Genomic DNA, 27645 nt, shown 5'->3' with positions numbered 1-27645 from the left:
GACTCACCCATTCTGCAGGGGAGGGTGCCACACTGCAGAAATAGCACCAGGCTGGGAAAGCGCTCTATGAATACTTCCTTCCAGCTTCTCTGTGCCCACTGTGTCTCCATGTTATCTGGGACTGCATTTTATTCTCTTCCTTGGAAGCAGAGGGTTTTGATACAATTTTCCCAGGAAGTGATTTCACCAAGAGTTTTCTTTACTGCCCGCCGCCCTGCTCCCTACAAGTCTGCAGCAGTCCTTTCATTAAAATCAAAGCCCTCCTTGTTGCTGTATCAGCTTCCCTACACCCACCTCCTCCTTAGGCTTCCCGAGAGTCTGTGAAAAGGAAAACAATCTCATATTTAATAGGAACACAAAGGCCCCTGTTCCTAGGTTATTAGCAGGGTATTATCAGGTCTAAGTCATTTGGGTATATTTCAGCAAAGCTCAGGGGCACCTGTTGGTGACCAGAAACCCTCTCCTCTCAATTTCCTGCTCTTGGTCTACCCCTCCCTCCCTCAAGACCCCAGGTCTGCAGCACCCTGGGGGCCAAGAGACAACTCCTCCCACCAGAGACTACCTTGAAGATTGTAATTAAATTTGCATTTTAACTGGGGGCTAAAAATCTAAGAGAATGCATTTCTAAAGGTGGAATTGTAGGTGTCCTGATGTGTGGTGGGAAAGGACTCTCCCTCCCCACTGCCAGATCACACCCTGGTATATAGATCCTGGTATATAGATCCTGGCACATATATCCTGCCCCACCGCTCAGGCTTAAGGACCCAATACCCAGACCGCAAACTGTATGTGAGCTAAGGATTTAAATGTAATCATTTGGGAGCAAATCATCCTCTACAGGAGTTCAGATTAAAGATTCTTTATACCACCCCTCCATCCCTGCTGAACCAAAATGCCAGAAAAAGCCTCCGATCCTTATCATGGCTTCCCATGTTACAGGGAAGTAGACACGTCTCCATGGGACAGGGCCACGCTTTGCTACAGCTTAGCTGATGTCCTAGCTCCATTCCTTTGCAGCTAACCTGGCCCTCGTATTTCCCCTTTCCTATAATGGTCATTGGCAGAGCTACGGCCTGACAGAAATATGGAAAAACAGCTTGACTTTGAGCACAACTGCCTTATTTTCCAACCTCAAAATCAGCTCTCATCGCTTGACAAATGTGAGCACATTTAGGATCGGAATATATGCAATCTGGCCTCTCCCAGAAGAACTGGTCATCCTTCAATTTCCTCTGCCAACCTCAGCCTTCTGGTCCCTCTCCTGGCATCCCTCTTCCTTCTCTTTCTTTCACACTGCCTTGTCTAGCCAGATACCAGCCAATAATACAGATACTACGCATCGAGCCCTGTGCCGTGCCAGGGATCTTATATACACTGTCGCTCTCTAATCTGCGCACGTGACCTCTGATGGGAGAGCTCAGCGTAATTGCAAACCCTGACTGAGGTCACATCCCTCATTACTGGTACAACTGATTCAAGCCTAAGCGTTTCCCTTACACCTGCTGCTTTTCTTTATCAGTCATCTGCAGGTGTTAACAAGTCAAACAGGCTGTCTATTTCCAGGAGCATTCACATTTAAGAGCAAACTCCAGAACATGGGAAAGCTTCCCTTCGTTTAAGAGATGGATGGCTAGTGATAGAATTTCAAGGCAAGGCTGTGCAGAAAAAGCGTTTAGACAGAGCATTGGCTCAGGCCCACCCCACCCCCCAGCCCCTGCCTTTATTCCACAGCCCCACTCAGGGAATGCTGGAGCTGAAAAGACCTCAGCCATCTCTTTGCAGAGAAGAGAAATGAGTGGCAGGACAGGTACCTGACGCATATTCCAGGCTGGGAATTACTTTCCACTGTAGAGGAGCCCTGCCCGCCTTTGTTTACTGCCCTGCTTTCCCCAAGTGCTCCAATTTTGGCACTTCTGTGCCTGGAGGCAACTGGTCCACCTGTCCAGTCCTTCCAATGTCTTGTGTCCAGAGGGGCAGAGTCATTGCTGGACATTCCTGAAGAACCAGTCAGCCTCGGCAGTGTATATTTTCTAAGAATAGCAAACTCCTCTTTCCATGATAGGTTTGCAGCCAGCTGACCCCGAGGGTCTCTTTTAGGTCATAGACTAGGGCTTTAAAGGAAGATGATCGTCAAGGTTCTGTTCAACTCCCAAATTCCTGTGATTCGGTGACATCAGGATTGTGAATAATCAGGCTGGCCCGAAGCCAGGCTGGGCTGTGCTGCTTCCATCATAAACTTCCTCCCCCTCTTTATAAAAACAGGCCCGCCCCGTTTGGCTCCCTCGTGGCCCTGTCCACTGGGCATCCTGCTGCTGCAGAGAAACCCGCCCACCCAGGGCCACCGACCCCACCCCCTGCCTTGAAATTTAAAGGAGGCCGGAGCTGTGCAGGGAGATTGGAGCTGAGGTCCTGCAGGAGCCCAGGGCTGAAGAGAAAGCCTCTCCCAGGGAGGGAAGGAAGACAAGCAGTGACGGTAGGTCGAATTCTGTGACTCTCTGTCTGCCCATCTCCTCTTCTCTCTCTTAAAAGTCTTTCTGGCAAGCCGAGCCACTAGAGGAATACCTTAATGAGGGACTGACTTTGTAATGCAGGCAAAAAGAGGATTAGTTAGAATCAGTGCCCAAACAGAGCCTTCGTTCTGTATCTGCATTTCATTGGGATAGGCTGAAGCTGTTTTGAAGGGCGAGGTAGTCAGGAAAGAGAGAATAGGAGGGATTATGTCTTGGAGAAGAAATCTCTGTTTGCAGAGTAAAGGGGAAAGTGAAAAGAATTGTAGAGAAATGTTCTGAATAGACAATGGGAGCACCTCATGGCTAACGGGCAAGAAATGTGAATGAACTGAGCTGCCTCCGGGATTTGGGGCTATCAGCCTGGAGGGTCCCTGGCCATGTCGGGCTGCCCTCCCTCCTCCCCGCCCCTGCACCCAACAGAGCCCATCAAGAACTTTAAGGAACAGGGACTAGGGATGCAGGATGGTCAACTTGCCTCCGAGCATGATTAATTAGTTGGGAAGTGCTGGGAAAGAGAAGGACGCATCAGAGAGAGGCCTCTGATCTCCCCCCACGACCCCTCCCCATCTCTACTGGTCAGTTTGTCCTCTGGCGTTTTGCCCAGTGTGCAAGTGTGAGGTCCTCTTTAAGCATTCTCAATTACGGGGGGGGGGGGGGGGGATAACATCAATGGCTTTTCTTTCAAGAGCATTCTGCAGGAAGCATATCAAAGCTTTCTAGATTTTCATTGTTATTATCTTTATTTTCTTAACCTCACTGGGAGGGAGGACAGGAGGGAGCCAGGAAAGCAGAAAAACAAGCTGAGCTCCCAGGTAACTAGTGACAAACTCAAATGCAAAGAACTGTGGTACCAATGATTGAGCTGAGGCAGTGACCAAGCTGGAATAATAATGGTGGTCTCCTGCAGTGGGATGACGACAGAAAATAATTGTGTGTGTGTCTCTGTGTGTGTGTGTTTGCAATTCCATGAAGATATTCTGCAAATACAACTATTATGGGGAGTCCCCTCAAAAGTAACTTCCTAGCAATTCTTGCCTGTGGGGGCAGGAGGACTCATCCTGGGATCTCAACACTGACTTGTCCGGAATCAATATATGACAGTCAGCGTGAGTGCTTCCTGTAAGCACAGAGCCAGACTCGAGGCACCAGCAGGGATTTGTAAATATTGAAACAGAAATAGCTCCATTGCACCCATCAATTTATTCTACCTAGAATATTCTCAGAGACACCAGACTCAAAGCTCTGGATCTCATCAAGAGCAAAAGTAGCTCCCCACTGCCCAATAGCTCAGTCTCTGTCCAGACTCCCTAAGACCAACTCAGTGTATTTTGTGATGCCTCTTATCAGATACTCCTGGTATCTGTGCTACTCCTCAGTGGCTTCACCGGAACAGCTCCTGCAGCCAGGGAGTAGCTGAGGGACAGCAGTGTTGCTGTTTTTTGTCCTCATTGAGGATGGGCTCTGGGACTTGGCTTTTATTTCCTTGGGTCCTAACATGTTGAGCAGACTATGCTCAGTACCTTTCCAACTATTGCAGCCAACATCCCAGCCACACCTAGTGACCATACCGATCTAAGTCTTTTGTAAATGAGTGGCTGGGACCACAGAACATTTGGGGAAACTTACTTTCCAAGGGAGGCCTATTACTAAATCTGCAAGCAACAGCTTTTCTGGTTATGGGGTTTTATAGCAACTGAAGGGGCCCTCTGGCTAAGATCTAGCTTCAGGACTTCCAAAGCTTCTAGTATGTATGCAGGTTATTTTCTATCATACAGATGAGGGGGCAACATGGTTCATAGCAATGGTAGTGAATTTCCCTCTAGTCAAAATACAAAGTCCATACACTTCTCAGAGATACTGAGTATCTGGTGGTGAGGAAAAATTGGGGTTTTGGGTTGAAATGTTCAATTTCACTTGATTATCTGGCATTGTGCACCTGCAGCCTCAGAATAATATTTTTATTCTCTGTGAGTGAATTGCAGCACTGCTCTGGTAAGATGGTTAGGATGGACAACGGATGACCAGAATATTCCATTCATTCCTTCCTTGGGTCATTAGCTTTGCATGGAGAACAATTCTGTCTGTAGTTTCAGGCTATGAACCTTGGGCAGGTTCTGGTACTTATCATGATTACCCAGAAGATGCTAACTAGATGGTCTTTCTCTAAAGCTAATGCAACGGAGTGTCCTTAGCAGCTGCCTAGCACTATCTGTGCAAACAACCATGACCCAGAGGGCGACTCTTGGCTAGCACACCCAGCTGAGTTGCAAAGGATGGTTTGGCTATTTGGTGCTCCAGACGCATGCATCAGTGCCTTGGAGAGGTCGGTTGGGGATTGATCTATAAGATCTGATTCCAACTTGAGCCTCTGAAGTAACCACTTCAAGGTCAGGCTGAACCCAGATACTGGGATACTTTTGTATTAAAGCCTTTTCTGTTTATTATATGGTCCCAAATATTCCATTAATTTACAACTAGACATTAGGGAATTGAAACTGAACATGCCCCAAAGGCTCTTATGTCCTTGGAACTCTTGGGCTTTCCAAACCACACTTCCCCCTAGGGATGCCCTTGAAGGCAGAGGCTGGGGTTTGTGAATCAACTTCCTTTACCCAATGGAAGGTATTTGTGCTGAAGAGTAAGCAACTCTGGCTGTTTGCTGCTGTTATCCTGGACCCCGCACAGTGTTGTCATCTTGGGGATATGCTGTGTCAGGAACGCCCCTTGATTTTGTTCAACAAACAGCTTCTATAGTATCAATTCCAGGAGCCTACCTTGACCAGCCCCCTACCTCAATGAGAGTGAACTAGATCTCCTTCCTCCACATTCCAACAAGATCCTTTCTTCCTCTGCATTTCCACCTTCTATCCCTACATCCCTGCGTATCACAGTGCTGATCACACTGTACTGTGATTACCTAATTACTTGTCTGTCCCGTTCCTAAACTATGAGCTTCTGAAGATACAGTATATATGTCTTTATACCATGGAGCCTGTGTCTGGTACATGGTTGGTGTTCAAGAAATGTATGATGGTAAATACATACAGTTGGTAAATCTCCACCTGTGAATTCAAGGAGGAAATGAGACTGAGCTGGGGCTTGAGGGAGAGATGGGTGGGTGGGGGATCTGACAGATGGCATTCGAGGATGACACTCAAAGAGGTTCTCAAGTCCCTTTGTTAGAGATCTTTGCATGAACAGTTTGATGTCAGCTGAATGTTTTGCAGGTTGGGGACAGGACGTAGGGAAACTAAACCTAGTAGCCTACCATGAATAATCTAAAAGAGAAAGACTACTGGTCAACTAGATCTTTTGTCACATTCATAGAAAAGAGAAACTGGTTTTATTTTGCCTTCTTGTAGCAAGAGCTGGTGTCTGCCACCTGGGATGCAGAGAAAAAGGGAAGGTTTTGTTTTGTTTTGTTTTCCTTTTTCTGGGAAGCTCCAGTTTCCTTATTTTTATCACATAATGTCTCTGGTTTTTGAACATTTCATGTGGTCGGCATCAGACAGCCCTTATCAGGAGCAACAGCCCAGATCTTCCAGCTGTCTTGGGCACCAGTTCCTGCTTCCTCTGAGAGTCCACAGCAGCCCTGGCTTGTGTGGTGTAAATAGGTCTGGGAAAGGCAAATTAAAAAAGAGATTAAAAATAGCATAAGAGATACCACCTCATATCCAGGAAATAAGGGCTCCCGTTAATACTGTTCTGTGCACACGTACATGAAAGGTGTGAACTTTTCTTTCAGTCGTAATGAATCTAGTTGCAGCTTATCACAAGATGCCCACATGATCCAGGGAACAGGATTTCGGTATTAATGCTTGACCACACTGGGAACCCCACAGAGGGTGGCATCTTTTCTGCCTTGGTAGTTTTCAGTTGTTTTTCCAGGAAGAAGTTGTAGACTTTGGTGCTCCCATTGTTGAAGGACACTTGTGACTAAGCATAGCTGACTTTACTGCCCACTGGCCATTTAGAGGGCCTCTGTCTGCTTCTTCTCTAATTGCTGTAACAATTCAGCAAGGCGGGAACGATTCGCCCATTAGAAAATCCAGGAAAACACACACAACCTGTAAGTGGTAGTAGGAATTTGAAGTCAAGACTCCAGTCTTGCAGGGCGCCTGGGTGGCTCAGTCGGTTCAGTGTCCAACTTTGGCTCAGGTCATGATCTCACGGTCCGTGAGTTCGAGCCCCGCGTAGGGCTCTGTGCTGACAGCTCAGAGCCTGGAGCCTGTTTCAGATTCTGTGTCTCCCTCTCTCTGACCCTTCCCCGTTCATGCTCTGTCTCTCTCTGTCTCAAAAATAAATAAACGTTAAAAAAAAAAAAAAAAGACTCCAGTCTTGCTCCAGTAAATGCTATGCTCCTTGCATTTACATGCTACCCTTCTCATATATCAACTCTGAGCACATTAAAAACATTACAGTCCAGGGGCTCCTGGGTGGCTTGGTCCATTGAGCGTCCGAGTTTGGCTCAGGCCATGATCTCACAGTTTGTGAGTTCAAACCCCGCATCGGGCTCACCGCTGTCAGTGCAGAACCCGTTTTGGATCCTCTGTACCCCCTTCTCTCTACCCCTTCCCCGCTCACTCTTACACACACTCTCTCTCTCTCTTCCTCTCAAAAATAAATAAACTTTTTTTTTTAAGGTTTAAAAAACATTACAGTCCAGCATCAGGACACAGTAAGGAGTGGTGGAAAGCATGTCGAGTTTGAGTCCTGACACCACTTGTCACAAAGTGTCTCACCTTAGGGCCAAGGCTTTTGTACCTTTTTTATTAATTTTTAAACGTTATTATTTATTTTTGAGAGAGAGAGACAGTGCAAGCAGGGGAGGGGCCGAGAGAGATGGGGACAGAGGATCCCAGGCAGGCTCTGCACTGACAGCGGTGAGCCCGACGCGGGGCTCTAACCCACAAACCGAGAGATCATGACCTGAGCCGAAGTTGTATGCTCAACTAACAGCCACCCCGGTGCCCCAGCCCTTGTACCTTTTTGAAGTTAAATTCTCTCGCCTGTAAAAACAAGACAATAATATTGCCTTAAATGATTCAATGGTTATAAAAGGGTTGTAAAGTTTGTAAACCCTATGCCTGGCAAGTGGGAGATACTCGAGTGCCTGTGGAGCAAGTGGCATGAATCCACATGCAGTTCTCAAAAATATACTAGAACATCCCTTTCAGGTGAGCCGAGTGAAATGTGGACAAACTCAGTAATGATACAGTGAAAGCTTCCGATCATTTTTCTCATTCATGTGTGTTGAATTCTGGAGGTAAACTGAAGAATTATCAAGGTATTGTATATTTAATTGCCTTGCAGTGATGATGGCTTTAGGGAGTGGAAGGGATACGAGGAATTACCTTCGTGCTTAAAATGAGACACTGTTTTAGATTAACATCAGATTGTTTAGATTCAGTCTTCGAGGTTAACATTTTATTGCACTGACTAATGGAGTCAGCTTTTGCCAGCAGAACCTTGTTTTTTCTTCACAAGATTATAAGTTTATTAGAGAAGGGTTTCTTGTATTTTTATGGTAAAAGGAGGCAGGATGGACTTCTGTTTTCCAAGACCCACATCCAACACGTCCTCATTCCTTCCAAATATCTAGAATTGCCTGGCAAAGCATGGGACATGGAGCAGATGACAGTGCTCAGTGTAGATTTTTCTGAGTTGCCAGGTTAACTTAGACCCAGGTCATATGCCTATATTTTGAAGATGCCTTGGAAAGAATGCTGCTCTTGAGTGACTAGTGAGATGGGTGAGAGATAGGAGAGGATTCTATTCTATCACCTCATTGGAATGGATCAAGGTGATAAGAAACAAACCCTTCCTCTCTTGTCCCCCAGTTGTAAAAGAGCTCTATTCAAGAAGAGGGAAAAACTTGGACACACAGAAAATGAAGAATTGAAAAGTTAAGAATTGTTTACATGTTGTCAGTTTTTGAAAATGGCTTTTATTCTGAGAGCAGGGCCTTTGTGAAAAGCAGGACCTGTATACGCGGGACCAGGGTTACCAGGCTACTGGCCCCCAGTTCTGTGCTCCCTCTGGAACTTGCAAAGGTGAGCTTTTGTGGGGGCCCCACCACCTTTCCTGTGTCCGGGTCCTCCCGCCATCGCACCCCCTCTCTTGCCCTGACCCTACAGACGTGCCTTTGCTGTTCCAAGGAGTTCTTCCTTGGACTACTTTTTTTTCTAATTTTTTGGCATCCATTCTGGGCCATGATGGTTGGGGGGTGGAGAGAGGGTGTTATTTGTTTTAAAGCCATGAGTCATTTTAGAGTATTGGTATTCTTGGAGACTGACTCTCTCTTACTAAGGTTTCCAGAGAGAAGCTTTGCAAAGCAATAATAACCCAGGAATCTCCTCTACCAAAGATTAAGGTAGCAAACCTTGCACACAGTGTAAAATTTGATCATAGTATCAACTTACTTTTGTCTTTCCCTTGCAATTTCCATCTTCTGTCTAGCTTGCTCATATTTCTGCCTTTTTCTTGCAAGAGTAGCAACTACAAGTCCCCCAGTTCTATACCTGCTGGAGCAATTGCATTGTTTGCTCCTAGAACCCCAGAACTTGATTGACTGTATTTATGCAGCTCTTTTATTGCCGGTCACCTCCAAGCATGTGGTTGTGTTTAAATAAAATACTTATACTCATTTATAAGTGTGTTAGTTTACACCCATTACGTCATTTGTTCTCACAACAGTGAAGACCACAGAGTGTTAGCCCTGGAAGAAAGCTCTAGAGTCCAGACCACTTGGATTTGCATCCCAGGGAGCAGATTTTATGTCTCAAAATATAGATGCTTTTGCGAAGGGCAGCGTATCAATTTTTATTCAGTCACTCTAACCTTCTGTGAATGAGGATAGCGGTTCCTTTCCGGAGGACAGATTTTTCAGAGGGAGCATGGAGAAGGTAGGACAGTGGAGGAGAGTGCAAAGTGAAATGCAAAGGCACTGAGGACAACAGGTCACCCTCAGGAATGACCCCCAGGCCCTTCCTCTGGCTGGGTGCCTATCAGTCAGCACTCTGCCATGTTACCACTGCAGAAATGAACACTTGAGTTTCTGGCTGGCAGGATCATTGATTTCTCAGCTACAATGGCACACTTCCTTGGCTCTAGGAGAGTAACCCCCTCCCTGGTTACCAGTCCACTGTTCCCATTTTTCCCCTGGAACAGTCATCATTCACTGTTGTTCAGAAGGGCCAGTGAACAGAGTTAACTCTGTTGCTGTAGCCGGCAGGACCAACACAGCTTTGAGGCAGGGAGGTCAGAGATGCTCTAGGAGCAGATGAGGCTGCCGCACACAGATGTGCAGGCTGAGTCCCACACAAGGGTGCCCATCCATGCATCCTTGAAATGCAGTCCATGCTTTATTTGCCAGGCCATGGGTCCTGTTTTTTTGTGTGCTTGTTTTTTAATTTGCACAGATTCTTTGTCAACTTGCCAAGCTCCATGTCTATTGAAGTCCATCCACCAGAGAGGGTGCCTTTTGCAAATCTGCCAAAATCAACTTTGTATGCTAGGGTGGACCTGCTGGGGCTGGGTCCTTAGGACCCCGGGGACCACAGGACTTATGGCCATTCTACCATTACTCTCATACAGTGATGCTTTCAGGGATTCAGGGATTCCAGTCCAACCAAAGTGAGACATCCTAGTGGTTTGTCTTTTTTCTTTTTCCTTCTCCTTCCTTCCTTTCTTCCATCCCTTTCTCCCTCTTCCCTCCCTCCCTCCTTCCTTCCTTCCTTCCTTCCTTCCTTCCTTCCTTCTTTCCCCTTCCTTCCTTGCTTTTTTAGTGTTCTGACTCTGGGAAACTTAAATATAGCAAAAGGAAGAGAACACAGAAAAAAAAATGACAAGTCTTTGTATTTATAAAATGAACCCCAAAGGACTTCTTACCCTTACACCTCGCATCTGACTCCCACATGGTGCTTCTGCCTTTGGTGGCAGCCTGTGGTTCATGTTGCTGAAGTCTGCCCTGGCAGAGGCCCCATACACCCAGAGTCTGAGCCCCTGTTTCTGGTATTCACTTGGTTCTTTGTCCAGGCACTGCCCCCAGATCGCTACAGCCACCTCTTTAATGAAGGCAAAACAAGGACACATTTTTTCCTCCTCTCCTCTTTCTCCCTTGTCTTTGGACTACACTGCTGGTCTGCTTGCAGGATGACTCACTTCTTTGTCATCCTCTTACCCCGTTCAGCCTGTCCAGCTGCTCTCATTGCCTCTGTGCAGCGAGATGGAGCTGTTGCCTTGTTGGAGACTGTCACTGGGTCAGCTCAAGGCCCGGCAAGGCCCAAAAAAGTGGAGGACAGATAGAACAGAGATGGTCTCGAACTCTCCCAGGAACGGAAGACAAAAGTAGACCCCTTTGCCCCTTATGCCCCTTAGTTGCCAAAGGGTTTTAACATGATGCAGCTGTGGGAGCCGCCACTCCAGCCCTAAGTCATGCTGTGCCTCCCTGATCTGGTCGCCCTCTCCCATTTGTCCAGGGAATGCAAATGTGTTAATATTCCATTTCTCACTTCGCAACTTTCTGACATCTAGAATGGTGTTCCATTTAGGAGGACCCAGAGTTTGTGGTTGTTGTTGTTGTTAGGCCCCTGCCTTCTTGAAGTAAAATGGTATCCCTGTATCCCAGTGGGCATCCAACCCCCTGGGCTTAGGCTAATGAGTTTATTCAAAGGGCTGGTTGGTTTGACATGCAACGCTAAGAAGGGTTAAGTTCTTTGTTGATTGGTGACTCGTTTACTAATTCATTCATTGTTTCATTCAGCATTTCTTCATAAAGTCCCAAGAGCTTAGAGGTCCCCCTAACCTCAAGGCCTGGCCCAGATAATAAAGGATGGGACAATCTATACACTACAAGAATCAGGACTAACATCAGGAAGAAAGAGGGGGGATCCATGTAAGAAGATCCATTTTAACTTTTTTTTTTTAATGTTTATTTATTTTTGAGACAGGGAGAGACAGCATGAATGGGGGGAGGGTCAGAGAGAGAGGGAGACACAGAATCTGAAGCAGGCTCCAGGCTCTGAGCTGTCAGCAGAGAGCCTGACGCGGGGCTCGAGCTCACGGACCGCGAGATCATGACCTGAGTCGAAGTCGGATGCTTAACAGACTGAGCCACCCAGGCGCCCCAAGAAGATCCATTGTAAAAGGTTATAAAGAAATGGGATGAAATGAAGAAGGGAAATTTAAGAGGGGTTTCAGGCCATTTTAAGAAAGGGGAAAGGTAAGGAAACCTGAGAAGGAAAGTCCGGAGCAGATTCCTGCGGTCAGAAGATTATACTGAGTGTTCTTGTTTCTGATGGCCTCAACTCCCTAACTGCTCTCTTCAGAAACTTTGGGAAACCTGTGAGCAGTAGAGAGCTTCCTCCTCAGAGTGAGAAAGCCATCCCCCTCCTCCAAGAGCACACCCTACCCTGCCCTACCCTGCCCTACCCTGCCCTACCCTGCCCTACCCTGCCCGGGAGGGGGGCCTTGCTTGACACACCAGATTAGAACAAAGGCCCAGATCCTGCCTTCTTTTGGCTTCCTTCCCAGTGGGGGAGGGGCTGGGGAAGGGCCGTGCTGGTTGGCAGACGCCCTCTGAGCCTGGGTGTGCGAATCTCGTTGACCAGCCCCCACTGCCCTCTCGCTCCCTCTCCCTCCTCTGCCTGTCCCCGGCAACCCCAGAAGAAGCAGTGAGGCAGAAAGAGTCCTCCCACCACCCCACTCTCTTTCTTTGTCATCCTTGCTCTGAAGGGGGCCTGTGGCCAGTGAGGGGAAGAGCACTTCCAACAGGGAAGCTTTTTGCAAAGAAACAAAGAAGGAGCCAGAGCCAGCCCAGGATGAAATTTCTGGAAGCCCCTGATCTGACAGGGCCCTGAGGACCCTGGGGATGGGGAGGAGGGGTGGGACCAAAAGTTGTTGTGACTGAAGGGAAATGAGTCAAGGGAAGAAATGCCCTGATTTAATTCTTGTGGACAAAGGAGCGAGTGGGTCTGCCAGACCACAAAATAACACCCCGACCAACTAACCTACTTTAAGCTGCTGAGGGCAAGATCACTGGGGAACAGCACATGGAAACTGGGAATTTTGGGTCCAGGAAGATCTGAGTCTAATAACCAAAAAGCAGATGCTTCTGTTCCTTTCTGCCAACCTACACTTTGCTGGCCCGTCTGTAAAATCCGAGGGAGCTGTGGGGAGGGTGCGAGCTGGTGCAGGGGAGCATTTCCTGTGCTGGACCAGGAGGCATGCCAGTTAAGAACCCAGGTAATCTGAGGTAGTCTGGCTCTGTAACGTGCCCGCAATAGAATTCCTACGGTGTCCTCCAAGAAAGTCAGAGAGGGGACATTTCTGTGGTTCCATCTCCCAGGGCAGGAATTCACTTCTAGGAAAATCAAGCCAGGGCATGGGGTACCCAGGCTGCCAAGAAGTGCCAGGGATGGCCTACGCTATTCAGCCCACAGACATCCCTGGGCAACATGATCTTCTAGCAACCCATGTCCATTGATGGACTAATGGATAAACAAGATGTGGTCTATACACACAATGGAATTTTCTTCAGCTTTAAAAAGGGAGGAGAATCTGACACATGGCCACCACATGGATGAACCTTGAGAACATTATGCTAATGAAATAAGCCAGTCACAAACGGACGTGTGTTGTAGGATTCTACTTATGTGAGGAAACTTGAGAGTTGTCATATTCATAAAGACAGAGAGTACAATGGTGGTTGCCAGGGGAGTGGGGAGTTAGTGGGTCGTGGGTGTAGAGATTCAGTTTGGGAAGATGATAAAGTTCTGCAGATGGGTGGTGGTGATGAATGTGCTTAATGCCACTGAACTATACACATATATCAATGGTTAAGATGGTAAATATGCACAATTAAAGGAATCTTCCAGATATTTGTGGCATTTCCCTCTGTGGGAGCGGATGCTGGAGGGGAGACGCCATAATAAAGTCATGGGTTCTTGAGTTTTATCATATTCCTTCATCTCTCAATCACACGATTGAGCTTTTTTCCCTTCTTCTTCCAGAATTTAAGGGACGCTCCAAAGGAACGATGAATAACCTGAGGAAAGAGCTGGTGTTCACCCTGCTGTTTTGTGGGGCAGCCCTCACCTTGCCCAGCCAGGTGGGTGTGCGGGTCAGGTCTGTGCCCTCCTCCACGGGCCTATGGACCCTCAAGGCCCTCGGGAGCCCAGGGTGGGCTAACGTCAGAGTGGAGAGGCAGAGGTCAGCATTCGCAGAGTATAGTGCACATACTCCTCTCTGTGCGGGATGCTTGGGATTCAGGGTTCCGGGGGGCAGAACTCTAGGCAGTTCTGCTGACCTCAGTAAACAGTTCTTAATTCTACCCCACTGTCTCTGACTGCCTTCTTTGGAGCTGTTTTTAAAGAATGTGCTTGAATTAATCCATAAAGTATTTGGGAAAGATAGTGCCTACACAGTGAGCCGTGGAAGCTGGGAAGCCACCAGTGCCACTCGCCATCTAACTGGGATGGGAGCTGTCCTGTAGACATGCTCTCTAAAAATGCCCAGCAAACAAGAGCACCATCATGGAAGGCCCAGCGAGATTTTAGAGGAGAGAGAGTTGGGGATGGCTACATGGAGGGAATCAGCGGGTGTGTGTGTGTGTATGTGGGTGTGTGTGTGACTACAATTCCACTCGCCCCTTGTGGCTATTTAAATTCAGAATTAAATAAAATTTAAAAATCCAGTTCAGGCTATGGTATTGGACAGCACAGATATTAAAGATTTTCATCATTCAGAAAGTTATTCTGGCGGCACTGGTCTAGAAGGGGAGGAAGAATTAGAAAAGAAGGCGAGAAGTGGACATTGCACCTGGGGCCAGTTACCTGAGGGGGGGCTCCTGGGGCAGGTAGCATCTGATTGGCAGGTGCGCCAGTGGTCTCTGGATCAACCACCATTGTTCTTAAGATACCTAATATGTGCTGATCCTTCCTCCACCTCTGGTGGCTTTGCAGGAAATCCACCCACGATTCAGAAGAGGAGCCAGATCTTACAGAGGTAAGATGACGCTGAGGTCAGTGGAGGGGGTCAGTGGAGGCGGGAGGCAGAGTCAGGACTTAGGAGCTCCAGGCGCTCTGTCAGGGAATTTATCTGCCACCACACCCAGCTTACTTGAGCTGTGTGAAGGTGAGATTTCGCAGGGTGATTCTGCAAAGGCACCTGTGTCCCCCCTGCCCATCACTCAGCCATCCACCCAGTTAGCCGAGGCCAGGTTTGAGAGGCCAGAGCAGGTGGCCCTCAGGGAGTCACAGAGCTGGTGGGAACCTGCCAGCTCAGTGGCCCGAAACCCTGTGACACAGGTGAGAAACCCGAGCTGGAGATGGAGCGGTGACCTGCCTAAGGTCACCCCATGGCCAGCTGCAGCTGTGCTGGTCCTCCAGGGTCTTTTTCCTGGGCTGCAATCCCCTTCCCACCTGAGTCCATGTGGCATCTTTGTCAACTGCCATCTCTGTGCTTCCATTTCTTCTGTCTGGTAAAAATGGGGTAACTAAGCTGGGTGGTCTCACAGGAGTTCCACAGCTGTGGAAAGACTCTCTCTATAAGACCGAGTCTAGAGTCGACTCTAGAAACCTGAGGAACATCCCCATGAGCATTAGGTAGGATTCCAAAAATAAAATATGCCAGCAGCCGGATTGTCTTGACTCTTGTTGGAAGAACTCTGGGCCCAGCTTCAAGTCTGAAGCCACCAACTTGGGGCCTTCATCTCTGTCCTTCATGACCTACTTCCTTCGGGTCTGGGAGGCTTTGCAACACCTCTTTTGAAGTGGAAGTTTCCTCACAGTGAGTCATGGCAGTAACTCTTAATGCCTTTGCTGTTGGATAAGCATTTCTGACAAGGGTGTCCTGACCCCAGGGGACCCTCCAAAGAAACAACAGAAAAATTATGTACAATGAGTGCTTGTCACGTCTTTAATTAATGAAAAGTTAAAGATTTGTGAAGTTGGCTTTCTGGTTTGCGAACAGAGACAAAGGGTGAGAATATCAATGCGAGCACTTAGACTATATTCATTTATACAAAAAATACTGGCAGGAGTAGCACATTTCCCACACAGACTAAAATGTGGATTTTCTTTCTCTTGGGCTAGCAATGCATCATTTCAGTGTGGTAATACTCATGTGGATCAAAAACTCTGGCAGGCAATTTATACGTATACATGTGCATATTTTAGATGAATTAATATGAAAAATTAGAGTCTTACTTTGTAAATGTATTTTGATCGATAAATTCTTCCAAGATGAAGGCCCATCAGAAGAAAAGTAATTAAAGTGGTCTTTGGTGACAAATTCTTAGGTATCTGCTATCTTCCGGCCGAGGGCAAAAAAGGCATGAAGGATGGGTTGTATTAAAAGTGAGTGAGGTTCATATGTGGAATTTAAGAAACAAAACAGATGAACACAGAGGAAGGGAAGGAAAAATAAGATAAAAAGAGAGAGGGAGGCAAACCAGAAGAGGCTCTTAAAAGACAGAGGACAAACTGAGGGCTGCTGGAGGGGAGGGGAGTGGGGGATGGGCTAAATGGGTGATGGGGATTAAGGAGGGCACCTGTTGGGTTGATCACTGAGTGTGTTATGTAAGAGATGAATCACTGGGTTCTACTCCTGAAACCAATACTACACTGTACGTTAACCAGCTTGAATTTAAATTTAAAACAAAACAAAACAAAAAAACTGAGGGATTTTCTCAGTGGAACCAGGGGCGGGATGTCAGTGTTTGGTGAGTTGTGCCCTCAAGAGGCCAGCCTGTCTTTCGTTACAGTGACCTGCAGGGATGAAAAAACACAGATGCTGTACCTGCAGAATGAGTCGTGGCTGCGTCCCGTACTCAGAAGCAACCGGCTGGAATACTGCTGGTGCAACAGCGGTCGCTCGCTGTGCCACTCGGTGCCTGTCAGAAGTACGTATGGGGGCCCCTGGGTGGCTCAGTCAGCTAGCCTCTGACTCTCGATCCTGACTCCGTCATGATCTTACAGTTTCTGGGTTCGAGGGCTGACAGTGCAGAGTCTGCATGGGATTCTCACTCTCCCTCTCTCCTCTGCTGCTCTTCCACTCCCACACACACACTCTTTCCCTCTCTCAAAATAAATAAATAAACTTTAAAAGTATATTTTTTTTAAATGTACGTATGGACTGCCAGTGGAAGCTTCGAGCTTTGGGTCCAGTTTCCTGGGCCCAAACCCTGTATTTCATGTCCCTGGCTTGTCCAGACCTCCTTTTGCCTTGGGCAAATGTGAATGTGCTGAGCAAACAAGCAAGCCTGGGGCCTGGGGCTCTGCCTTCACTCACCCGGCCTCAGCTTCCTTGTCTGTCAAATGGGGAGAAAGTAGTACCTACTTCATGGGGCGCAGTGAGGATTAAATGAGTTATTTTTGTAAACTGCCTAGAACAGTGTCTGGCAGGTAGAGCGCACTCTTAAAATTTTAACTCCTTTATCCTTGGAACTGCTTTGAAGTAATTCCTTGTTTGTACTTGGCAGGTTGCAGCGAACCGAGGTGCTTCAATGGGGGGACGTGCCGGCAGGCTCTATATTTCTCAGATTTTGTCTGCGAGTGTCCTGAAGGGTTTTCAGGGAAACGCTGTGAAATAGGTGAGTGGTGGGTAGGTGGTGCGAGAGAGGGACAGAATCCCAAATCTTCCCAGGAAGGGGAGGAAGAGTGTGGTGACGGGGGCGGGGTGGGGACAGGGAAGGTCGTCCAAGGGTCGGTTAGGCAATCAAAGCGCTGGGCCCAGTGGGTGCCGTCTTGGGTGCTGGGCTGGAGTCTGGCTCTGCCGCCAGTCAGCTGGGTGAACTGGCCGCCCCGTTTACCTCCTTTGTTCCGGTAGCTTCCGCAGCCAGCCCGCCACACTGGCTTGGGGGTGATGCCAGAGCAGGTGCGAAACCCCTTTGGAAATCTAAAGGAAAGAGGGGGACTCACATGTGAGATGTCACCTGTCCTGTTTTGATCAGATGCCAGTGCCACATGCTACAAGGACCAGGGTATCACCTACAGGGGCACGTGGAGCACAGCGGAAAGCGGGGCCGAGTGTATCAACTGGAACAGCAGCGTACTGGCCCTGAAGCCCTACAACGGACGCAGGCCAAACGCCATCATGCTAGGCCTTGGGAACCACAATTACTGCAGGTGAGAGGGCCGTCCTCCCTACCGGGTGGGCTTTCCTCTGGTGAGGAGCTACTAGAGTCGGGGAAAAGGCCTAGTTCAGATCAGCCATGGTTCCCCAGAGACAGAGAACCAATACATTAGATACACATACAGGAATTTATTATAAGGAATTGGCTCACCCAATTGTGGGGGGTGGCAAGTCTCACATCTGTAGGCAGGCCAGCGAGGTGGGCGCTCAGACAGGCTTTGACAGCACAGTCTTGAGGCAGAATTTCTTCTCAGCTTTTGCTCATAAGGCCTCCCGCAGATTGGATGAGGCTGCCCACAGATGGAGGATGATCTCTACTCAGAGTCGACTGCAGCTGTTAACCGTAGCGATCTCTTCACCACAGCACCTAGGTTCATGTTTGATTAAATAACTGGGCATTATAGCCAAGGTAACACATAAAACTAACCGTCACAGGCCACCCCTTGTCAACATGGCTCCTGGGCCTCCTTCAACCATACTTACTCTCCACATGAAGACAATGACCAGGTCATACTTCCACCTAACACGATACAACTGCCCTGTGTACGACCAGAAATGCACTAACCTTTTCCCCAGAAGAGGATGCAAAGGCCTTGGGTCTGAGAGGGAGACTTCCCTTTTCACCTCCTCTGGCCTTCCCTGGCTGCTTTTTCAGGAACCCAGACAGAGACTCAAGGCCCTGGTGCTACGTCTTCAAGGCAGGGCAGTACAGCACTGAGTTCTGCAGCACGCCAGCCTGCCCCAAGGGTAAGCGCAGCCTCCCCGCCTTCCCTGGTGGTGTCTGGGGAAGAAGAGTCTCGAAAGACAGATCTGATAGTGTTTCTACAACTGAGGAGACGGAGGAGTGGGCTAGTGGTTGACCATTTTGTTCGCAGAGGGAAGAAAGTCAGGAGACTCAGATCTTCACTCAGGCCTGGCTTCTAACTAGCTGTTTGACCTTGAGCTGGTCTCTTTACCCACCCCCGCCGACCCCCCCCCCCGACCCTCAGGTTCCTCGTTTACAGAGGAGAAGGTGGGCCGCATGGGTGGTTTCCAGTCCTCTTGAGGATGAACAGAGATTCTCCCTTTTGTGATTGATGGGCTTAATTCTCAATCTCTGTCTCTCTCTTTAAAAATGTTTAATAAGAGAAAATTTCCCAAATTTAAAAACCCTAAGTTACAAAAAAGCACCCTGAGTTCTGTGGTGCTTTCACAAACAATGATGTCACAATAGTATGAAAAAGAAGTTTTAAAGTTCTAACCACTCATATACGATAATAATGTACATTCTGTCTACAGGTAGGTCTGACATACCTGTCTGTGAATTTGAGGGCTCTTTACACTAATTCTTTTTTTTTTTAATTTTTTAAAATCTTTATTTATTTTTGAGACAGAGAGATACAGCGTGTGAGCAGGGAAGGAGCAGAGAGAGAGACACACACACACAGAATCTGAAGCAGGCTCCAGGCCCTGAGCTGTCAGCACAGAGCCTGACATGGGGCTCGAACTCATGAACTGTGAGATCATGACCTGAGCCGAAGTCGGACACTCAACCGACTGAGCCACCCAGGCATCTCCTCTTTACACTAATTCTAAAGCATCCTCCCCACTCCCAGGATTGGTAAAATTGGGACTCACTGGTCTAGGTGGCCCTTTAATTATACTGTTTATAGTGGTACACTTTGCCAGTTTCAAATTGGGAGAAAGGAGGGTAAAATGGGGGCAAATAGGTGAAAATAGGCAGCATTCCTGGGTCCATGTCCTCTCTCCTGCTCGAGCCCAACAAATCCTTCAGATCACTGGCAGACAAAATCTGGGAAGTTAGGGGCTGTGGACATGTCCGTCCATTGAAGATCCTTGGTTCGCCACAACCTGTCAAGTACAAACCAGGAAACCCCCTGTTACTTTCAAAGCAGCTCCAGCAATAATCACCTATAATTGAACACAGCATCCCTGTCTGCTGAATGCGAATCCACCCTCAGCATCACTCGACACAGCAATCTAGGAAGCCACATCCAATCATGAAAGTTGGCCCAGCAGACAGAAGCCACTTCGCATCCCTCTGTAAAAGGGTTGGAAGAATGAGGAAAGAGGGGAGTTGGGATGCTATCACGTCCTTCTTATGGCGAGCCTGGCTGCCTACAGCCTCTCGGGCCAGCGGCTCCGGCTGCAAACCCTGATATGCCTGCTGTAGCATTTAATTGGCTATGTGTCAATGTGAGACTTTCTTTTGTTCCAGAAAAAAACGGGGACTGCTACTTTGGAAAAGGGTTAGCATACCGTGGCACCTACAGCCTCACCGCGTCTGGTGCCTCCTGCCTCCAGTGGAGTTCCAGGGCCCTGATAGGCAAGGTCTACACAGCGTGGAAGAACAACGCCCAGGCACTGGGCCTGGGCAAACACAACTACTGCCGGTACGTAGCACAGGGGCCATGGGTTCCTATCTGGGCAGGGGGCAGGAGTGGGCGGTGGGATGAGAGATTTCATGCCTAAAGTTGTATGAAAGACTCAGTGGGTGGGAAGGAACCATGGACATTATCTGGCCGCACGTATTCATTTGCTGGAATAACACCTGTTATGAAGAGTGAAGTTCACCAGTGTTTCAGCCCACATCCCAGGCTAGAGGTGCCATCCCACAGCCACTCTGTCCTCATTGTTCTGTTCCTCTGTGGCACCTTTCTCCCAGTGAGTCATAAGAGTGTTCTCATAGCATTGCTCACGGTACCTTCCAACACACCTGCAAGATGACGATGTTACATTGCTGATAGAAAAACAAAGTTAAGATTGTTTTCCTACCGTGAGATCTCTGATGGAGCCAAGTTCAGAACTCAGGACCCTCCTGCCCAGCTCAGTGTTTTTGCCATCGGTTTACTGAGCCTCCTTCCTCGCTCACGTGGCCTGCGATGGGATTGAAAATGTGATTGAGAACCTTGACCTCTCTCACCATCTAGGAACCCAGATGGAGATGCCAAGCCCTGGTGCCACGTGTTGAAGGACCACAAGTTGACGTGGGAATACTGTGATGTGCCCCAGTGCTGTAAGGGCTGGCCCTTGGCCACATCCCTCTGCCCAGTCTCACCTCCTGGCCATTTCCTCTACCATTCCCCGTGTCTTCACAGCTGTCTGCTTCAGACCCAGATTTTTAAGAGGGCCTTGGTGGGGAAGGGCCTCTCATGACTGGAGCCACGGTAGGATGACAACACTCTGGGCAGGTGCTCACTTCCCACGCACGACCAGGATGGGAGGGGCAGAAAGAAAGAGAAGAACTTGCCAGTTGCTCTTAGCATTTATTAGGCTCTAAACTTCTCTCTCCAGTTGCCTTTATTAATGATTGACCATGAGGTCATAGTGAGCATAGAGGAGGATAGCTCTCATATGTGGCTTCCTAGATAGCAAAGTGCTCTCACTGTGTGCTCCCGACAACGTGGTGACAGGCAGTCCTCCTACGTCCAGCTTACTGATGAGGAAAGCAGCTCAGAAGTCATGTGGCCTGCCCAAGCTCACTGGGCTCTGAGCCACACAGCTGGGGTCTGACACCGCATCCTCGGACCCCACAGCTTGTACTTCTGCTGTGAGCTTTTCCACCTTTCCCACAGAGCCCATTTAACACAGGGGGACTCTGGAGGGGGTTAACACTGGGTTAGTGGAGGGGGCGGAAGACAGAGAAAATTTAAGTTGGCACATTTTGCTAAAAAAAGACACTGAGAATAGATTATTATAAACTTTTTAAAAGTTTATTTATTTATTTTGAAAGAGAGAAAGAGTATAAGTGTGAGAGGAATGGGGACAGAGAGAGAGAGAGAGTTTGGAAGAGCATCTAAGCAGACTCCATGCCGTTAGCGAAGAGCCCAATGCGGGGCTCCGAACTCACAAACCGTGGTATCATGATCTGAGATGAAGTTGGACACTTAACCAACTAAGCGACCCAGGTGCCCCTCTGTGAATAGATTATTATTACTCAGTTCCTGTGAATGCACGTACCTGCCAGAATGTTTCTCAAGGAACGTATTATTTAACTGGGCAAGTAAGACACAAACCACCAATGAACTCACAGCCAAAGTCCTACATGGTAGGTCCTCAGTGGGCAGGATCAGCAAGCTCATTCAGAGCCTGGTGGGCTGGGAGTGTTAAGAAAGCCTCAAGAGGAGTTGGGATTTCACCTAAGCCTTGAAAAGTGGGCAAAGTTAGTAGATGAAAAAGAAATGGGGAACATTGCCCATTGGAGGAAGTTGCACTGCCGCGTTATTTCTGCAGCCAGGCAGCAGGTGCAGGAAAAAGCCAGGAGTAATGAAGCACGGCAGAAAGACCCCCAGTTTGGAGTCTGGCAGGTCTGGGTTCTAATCCAGGTGCCCCTGTGATTTTGGGCAAAAATTTCCCAGACTCTCTGAAGTTCCATGTCATGAGGGTTAAAGGAAGTGTACCTGCGATGGTTGGCATGTACCATGTACTCGACAAATGAAAGCTGTGGTTTTTATTACCATGCAGACTGTCCTCTCACTCTCTGCTAACCTGGAGAAGTGCAGTAAGCCTGTAGAAACTTGGGGTTCCAAGAGAAGAAACCAAGATAGGTACTCAAGGAACCCCCCGCCAGGGACCACAGGTCTGACGTCCCTTCTCTTTCCTTTCCTCTCCCAGCCACCTGTGGGCTGAGACAGTACAAGCAGCCTCAGTTCCGCATTAAAGGAGGACTCTACGCAGACATCACCTCTCACCCGTGGCAAGCTGCCATCTTTGTCAAGAACAGGAGGTCACCAGGGGAGAGGTTTTTGTGTGGCGGAATACTGATCAGTTCCTGCTGGGTCCTGTCTGCTGCGCACTGCTTGCAGGAGAGGTAGGCACTTCAGAAAAACCCAGTAGGTCTCCCTAGACTCTAAGGCCTTGAACCCAGGCCTGTTAGAAGGAGCCTTACAGTGAGCAGAGCATAAGGCTGTTTCTCCATTAGGTATCCTCCCCACCACCTTAAGGTGGTCCTGGGCAGAACGTACCGAGTGGTCCCTGGAGAAGAGGAGCAGAAATTTGAAGTAGAAAAATACATCATCCATAAGGAATTTGATGACGACACTTACGACAACGATATTGGTAAGATGTCACATTCTCCCCACTGCGGACGGCACCATACACAGCCACACATGTGCACTCACACCTCTTCCCCTCCCCCCACCCTCGCCTCCTCCTTCGTCTTCCTCCCCTCAAGTCAGAAGCAGCCCTTCCCACGCGGCTTATTCCCTTCTTCCCCTTCTCCCAGCACTGCTGAAACTGCAGTCAGACTCGCTACAGTGTGCCCAGGAGAGTGACACTGTCCGCACCGTCTGTCTCCCTGAAGCTGACCTGCGCCTGCCTGACTGGACAGAATGTGAGCTGTCTGGCTACGGCAAGCACGAGGCGTGTAAGTGGAAGGAAGTCTCGGCCTCATCCTGTCTGTCTGCAGGACAGCAGGGCATGCACTTTCTGGTGGAAGAAAAAGCAGTGACGTTCTAGCCCTGGTTCAGGCACTGATGTAAATGTAGGCAAGTTCCCTGCGGACCGAGAACCCCTCACCTGCCTTCCCTACTTCGCAGGGTCACTGTGCAGGCCACGAAGGGTCTGAGTAATACAAGTGCTTTGAAGAGCTTCAGACTTCAGGAAGGTTCTGATAAGAAGTGGAGTACAGTGATTAGGGGGTGTGGTTCTTTTTTTTTTTTTTTAACGTTTATTTATTTTTGGGACAGAGAGAGACAGAGCATGAACGGGGGAGGGGCAGAGAGAGAGGGAGACACAGAATCAGAAGCAGGCTCCAGGCTCTGAGCCATCAGCCCGGAGCCCGACGCGGGGCTTGAACTCACGGACCACGAGATCGTGACCTGAGCCGAAGTCGGAGGCCTAACCGACTGAGCCACCCAGGCGCCCCTAGGGGGTGTGGTTCTTGGACTCTCTGGTCGCGTAGTCCGGAGATCAAATCTGAGATCTGCATCTTGTAGCAGTGTGGCCCAGGACGGGGATTTTTGTTTTACACCGTCCCAAGCCCCTGTGTTCTCACCAGTAACATGGGGGTAGACTTAGCTGCCTCCTTAGACGGTGAGAATGAAATGATAGTAGGTGAAGGCAGTGGTTTTCAACTGGGGTGATTTTGCCCCCCCAGCAGACCCCGGCAATGTCTGGAGGCATCTTTGATCGTCACAACTCAGGATGGAGGTTTATACTAGCATTTAGGGAACAGAAGCCCAGGATGCTAAAGACATCTGCAGTGCCCAGGAGAGCCCCCCTCACATTATCTGGCCCCAATGTCACCAGTGCTACTACTGAGAAACCATGGGCTAAACTCTTAAGATTTCTGGCTTTGTCAGTCAAAACAATCTTGACGATTTTGTAGGTGTCCACCTAATATGTGTGAAAGCTCGAGACAAGTTAGCCATTATTGGAAAATTTGGCTTCCTCCCTCCAAAAGGTTTACAAATACTTTCCCTAAAACCATCGGACATTTTCCCTTCTCTCTTGCAGCTTCTCCTTTCTATTCTGAGCGGTTGAAGGAGGCTCATGTCAGGCTGTACCCAGCCGGCCGCTGCACGTCACAACACTTGTTTAACAGAACCGTGACGAACAATATGCTGTGTGCTGGAGACACACGAAGTGGTGGGAACCAGGCAAACATCCATGATGCCTGCCAGGTAAACACGAGAGTCTCGCCAGAGCCTGAACCCACCCAAGGGTAAAAGTGTCCCTTGGCCAACAGGCTCCGAACCAAGAAACAAGTTACAGCCAGAACCGGGGGATCTCATCTTGAGGAGGCAGTGGAAGTTCGAGATGAGGGCCTCAAAGAATAACACAATCAGAGAAAGATCAAAGTTACCCAAAGTTATGAAATCTAAACTGCAGGACATTTCCCCAGTGTCTCTACTGGAAACTCCACCTGGTTCAGGGTTTCCTGTAGGCCCAGGCAATTGATTGACTATTGAAGTGATGGATAAAGCAACACAAATTAAGCAGTTCTTTTTTTTTTTAATGTTTATTTAATTTTGAGAGAGACAGAGCACAAGCAGGGGAGGGATGGAGAAAGAGGGAGACACAGAATCTGAAGCAGGCTCCAGGCTCTGAGTTGTCAGCACAGAACCCGGCACAGGGGTCAAACTCATGAACCACGAGATCGTGACCTGAGCCGAAGTCGGGTCGGATGCTTAACTGACTCAGCCACCCAGGCGCCCCAAATAAAGCAAATCTTGACTTCTGGGGGTGCTGGAGAACTGGGGTCTGCCACGTAGAAGGGGGAGGAGGGGCTGTAGCTTACTAGGAAGGGGGACATGGATGATTTGTGAGAAATAAGTTTTAAAAACTCTTATTCAGCCCTAATATGAGGTTTTTAGCCTGGGAAAGCAAACTATTTCAGGTTGTCTGTGTTGGCATCCTTATCAGAGTTAGTACTTCTCTTTCGTGATAATGAGGGACTGGGTATGGGACACAGACCAACCTGTGGCATTAGGACCTAAATATAACCAAGGCACAGTTATTGATGAGACATTTTCAAACCTACAGTGTGTCAGGCTCTCCGAGGGCCTGGGGGTTGGAGGGGAAACAAAAAGAAGGAAGCAGGGCTCTTGCATCAAAGACTTTGTGGGTTTTGTTCTTATAAGGTAATCATATCAGCCTCTGCCCTCAGTTCCTTGACAACCTTTGTCTCTTTCTGAATGATTTCTTCAGAAACCTCAGCTGTACCCCTGGCTCAACAGTCATAAAAAGTTGTATGCAAAGTGAAAATATGATCTGCAAGCTTCAACTTAAAAACAAAAACAAGAAATTATTTTGGTTCAATAAGACGGTAACAGCCAATTACCCAGAGTCTTACAAAATGTCATATGTCGTTCTCAGAGTTCTTCATGCTCTCTCCCAATTAATTCCTATAATAACCTCATATGGTAGCTAGCATGAAGTCTATTTTACAGAATATTGAATATTGAATACAGAATAAGAATATTGAAGCACAGTGAGTCTAAGCCCACATAGCTAGTAAGTGGGAGAGTTAAAACCAGGGTTGTGGCCTGAAATGTCTGAGCAATTATCTCAATTCTACTTTGCAATGTAGAACCTAATCCCCTACAGGATCAAGATCTTTGAGATAACAATTTCCCTCTCTGAGCTAAGTACTTTGAAGAATACGATATTAGCACTACAATATTAACCCTAACTTCCCCCTAAAGAGTCTGTGTGTTGTGCAAACTGACCTGTTCTCTCTTTTGCAGGGTGACTCAGGTGGCCCCTTGGTGTGTATGAAGGACAACCACATGACTCTAGTTGGCATCATCAGCTGGGGCCTTGGCTGTGGGCAGAAAGATGTTCCAGGTGTATATACCAAGATTACTAATTACCTAGACTGGATTCAAGACAATATGCGACCATGACCAAGGACTCCCAGTTCCCTGACATTGGGAGGAAGCCCCAGCTTCCTCCACTTCAGAAGACACACCAAGGCGGGGTGCTTCTTCACAGAGATGAGCCATAACACAGTACAAGTGGGTGGCGGGTGGGGGGAACCGATAGGAGAGGGGAGAGGATAGGTTTTCACAGGTACTTCCCATTTTAGAAGTTTCCAGGGGCTAAGATTGGATTTCAGACTGGATTCTGTCAGCTGAGAAGACAGATAAAAGCCAACCCCTCCTGGAATACGACCATCTAGGGCAGAAGAGAGGTAGACCAAAAGCCCCACCTCCTGATCTGTCAACATGTGAAGTGCTGGAAATGGGACCACAAAGATGAAAGCATGTCTCAGTAGTAAAAAAACAAAAACAAAAACAAAAAACAACCCATCATCTAGATCCTTCAGGAAGGAAGGATTGCTTTAGAAATGGAATGTCTATTTATACCCACAAGGAAGCCCAACATGGGCCTGCTAATACGGGATGGGCTGGCTGGCCAGATCATGTCCTCAACATCTTTTAAATCCAGTGTTTGGCTTTTCCCTTTCTCCACTCTACAGCTCTTGGAAGGAAATCCTTTTGTGGATAGTGTAAATCTTTTTTCTGTATAAACTTTATAATAAAACAGGAGACTTGTATCATTTTAATACCTGACAAACTAGGCTTTAGTATATTTATATCAATCCATTTTCATTTTTACTTTGTTGCCACACCCCTGTATTATACTGTGCTGAGATAATAAATTCAGATATATTTTTCACATATTTTCCCAAATCAGAGTGGAGTAATATTGTTACGTTGGCAGTATCTCATGGCTTATTTATTCTTGTCATTCATGGTCACATCTTTAAAATCATTTCAAATATTTCCTTTCATTCATCCGACATATACAGAATACTTTATAATGTACTAGTGATGGGCTCTTGGAATGGTGGTGGGGTCTGGAGCTGATGGCCAAGAAAGAAATCTTGAGACATCTTGGATGCAAAAAGGTGATTCTTAAAGCACAGACACCGGACCCCATGGGCAGGAAGAGCTGCCCTGGGACCCTGAGGAGAGACTGATTACCTACTTGGGAGTTGGGGGAGGTAAAGTCAAGGGGAAGTTTCCAAAGGGATTTTCATATGCTAAAGAAGACTCCCAGGCTACTGGAGGCCTAGCTATTGTCAAGCTAAGATTGTTTTTCCCTCTAGCAAAGCATTTAGACAGTAGGGGGTTCCTGAAGAAATGTTCTAGTCTGCCTGCCTCAAGTATTTGTCAATGGGCTGCAGGTTATAAGGAAACTTAATTTATCTACCATTTCCTTCTGCCTTTGTTTCCCACATCACTAGGTGCTGTGGACAGTAAAAAGGGGGAAGAAGGCAGTTCTTGGTTTGACAGGGAAATAAGGTACTTAAAGAAATACCAAGGATAGGGGCACTTGGGTGGCTCAGTTGGTTGGGCATCTGACACTTGATTTCTGTTCAGGTCTTGATCCCAGGGTTGTTGAGATCAAGCCTCTTTCTCCCTCTGCTCCTCTCCCTGGCTCACACATGCTTGCTCACTCTCTAAAAATAAAAAAGAAATACCAAGGTAGAACAGAGTTGGGTCACAAACCGGCAGAGAGAAACTTACTGGCATTCAGTTGCATTAAGGAA

At 47.9% G+C, this 27645-nt stretch overlaps 1 protein-coding gene and 1 long non-coding RNA gene across 2 annotated transcripts; one reads left to right on the top strand and one right to left on the bottom strand.

The window, feature by feature from the left end:
• Positions 1 to 2339: 2339 nt before the first annotated feature.
• PLAT (plasminogen activator, tissue type) lies at positions 2340 to 26772 on the top strand. Its single transcript, XM_060653447.3, has 14 exons — positions 2340 to 2473; positions 13523 to 13620; positions 14474 to 14516; positions 16276 to 16413; positions 16993 to 17103; positions 17464 to 17638; positions 18301 to 18392; positions 19864 to 20038; positions 20576 to 20661; positions 22260 to 22455; positions 22567 to 22703; positions 22870 to 23010; positions 24102 to 24268; positions 25835 to 26772. The coding sequence occupies exons 2-14, from the start codon at positions 13549 to 13551 to the stop codon at positions 25991 to 25993; spliced, it is 1692 nt and encodes a 563-aa protein (XP_060509430.1). The 5' UTR covers positions 2340 to 2473; positions 13523 to 13548; the 3' UTR covers positions 25994 to 26772.
• LOC132691778 (uncharacterized) lies at positions 19311 to 21381 on the bottom strand. Its single transcript, XR_009615987.3, has 3 exons — positions 20704 to 21381; positions 20421 to 20522; positions 19311 to 19496 (listed from the first exon to the last, which is right to left on the bottom strand). It is a non-coding gene; the product is annotated as an uncharacterized LOC132691778 (long non-coding RNA).
• Positions 26773 to 27645: the final 873 nt, after the last annotated feature.

Source organism: Panthera onca, chromosome B1 (assembly GCF_046562875.1).
Source record: "Panthera onca isolate mPanOnc1 chromosome B1, mPanOnc1 haplotype 2, whole genome shotgun sequence".
In the NCBI taxonomy this organism is placed as follows: domain Eukaryota; kingdom Metazoa; phylum Chordata; class Mammalia; order Carnivora; family Felidae; genus Panthera; species Panthera onca.
The sequence above is the reverse complement of the archived record's forward strand: the minus strand, read 5'-3'. Positions and strand labels throughout refer to the sequence as shown.

Excerpts from the sequence above, each read along its gene's own strand:
- PLAT (XM_060653447.3), top strand. The coding sequence starts at position 13,549 with ATGAATAACCTGAGGAAAGAGCTGGTGTTCACCCTGCTGTTTTGTGGG. Across the intron at positions 14,517-16,275 it reads AGGAGCCAGATCTTACAGAG|TGACCTGCAGGGATGAAAAA; the intron begins GTAAGATGACGC and ends CTTTCGTTACAG. Across the intron at positions 23,011-24,101 it reads CTACGGCAAGCACGAGGCGT|CTTCTCCTTTCTATTCTGAG; the intron begins GTAAGTGGAAGG and ends TCTCTCTTGCAG.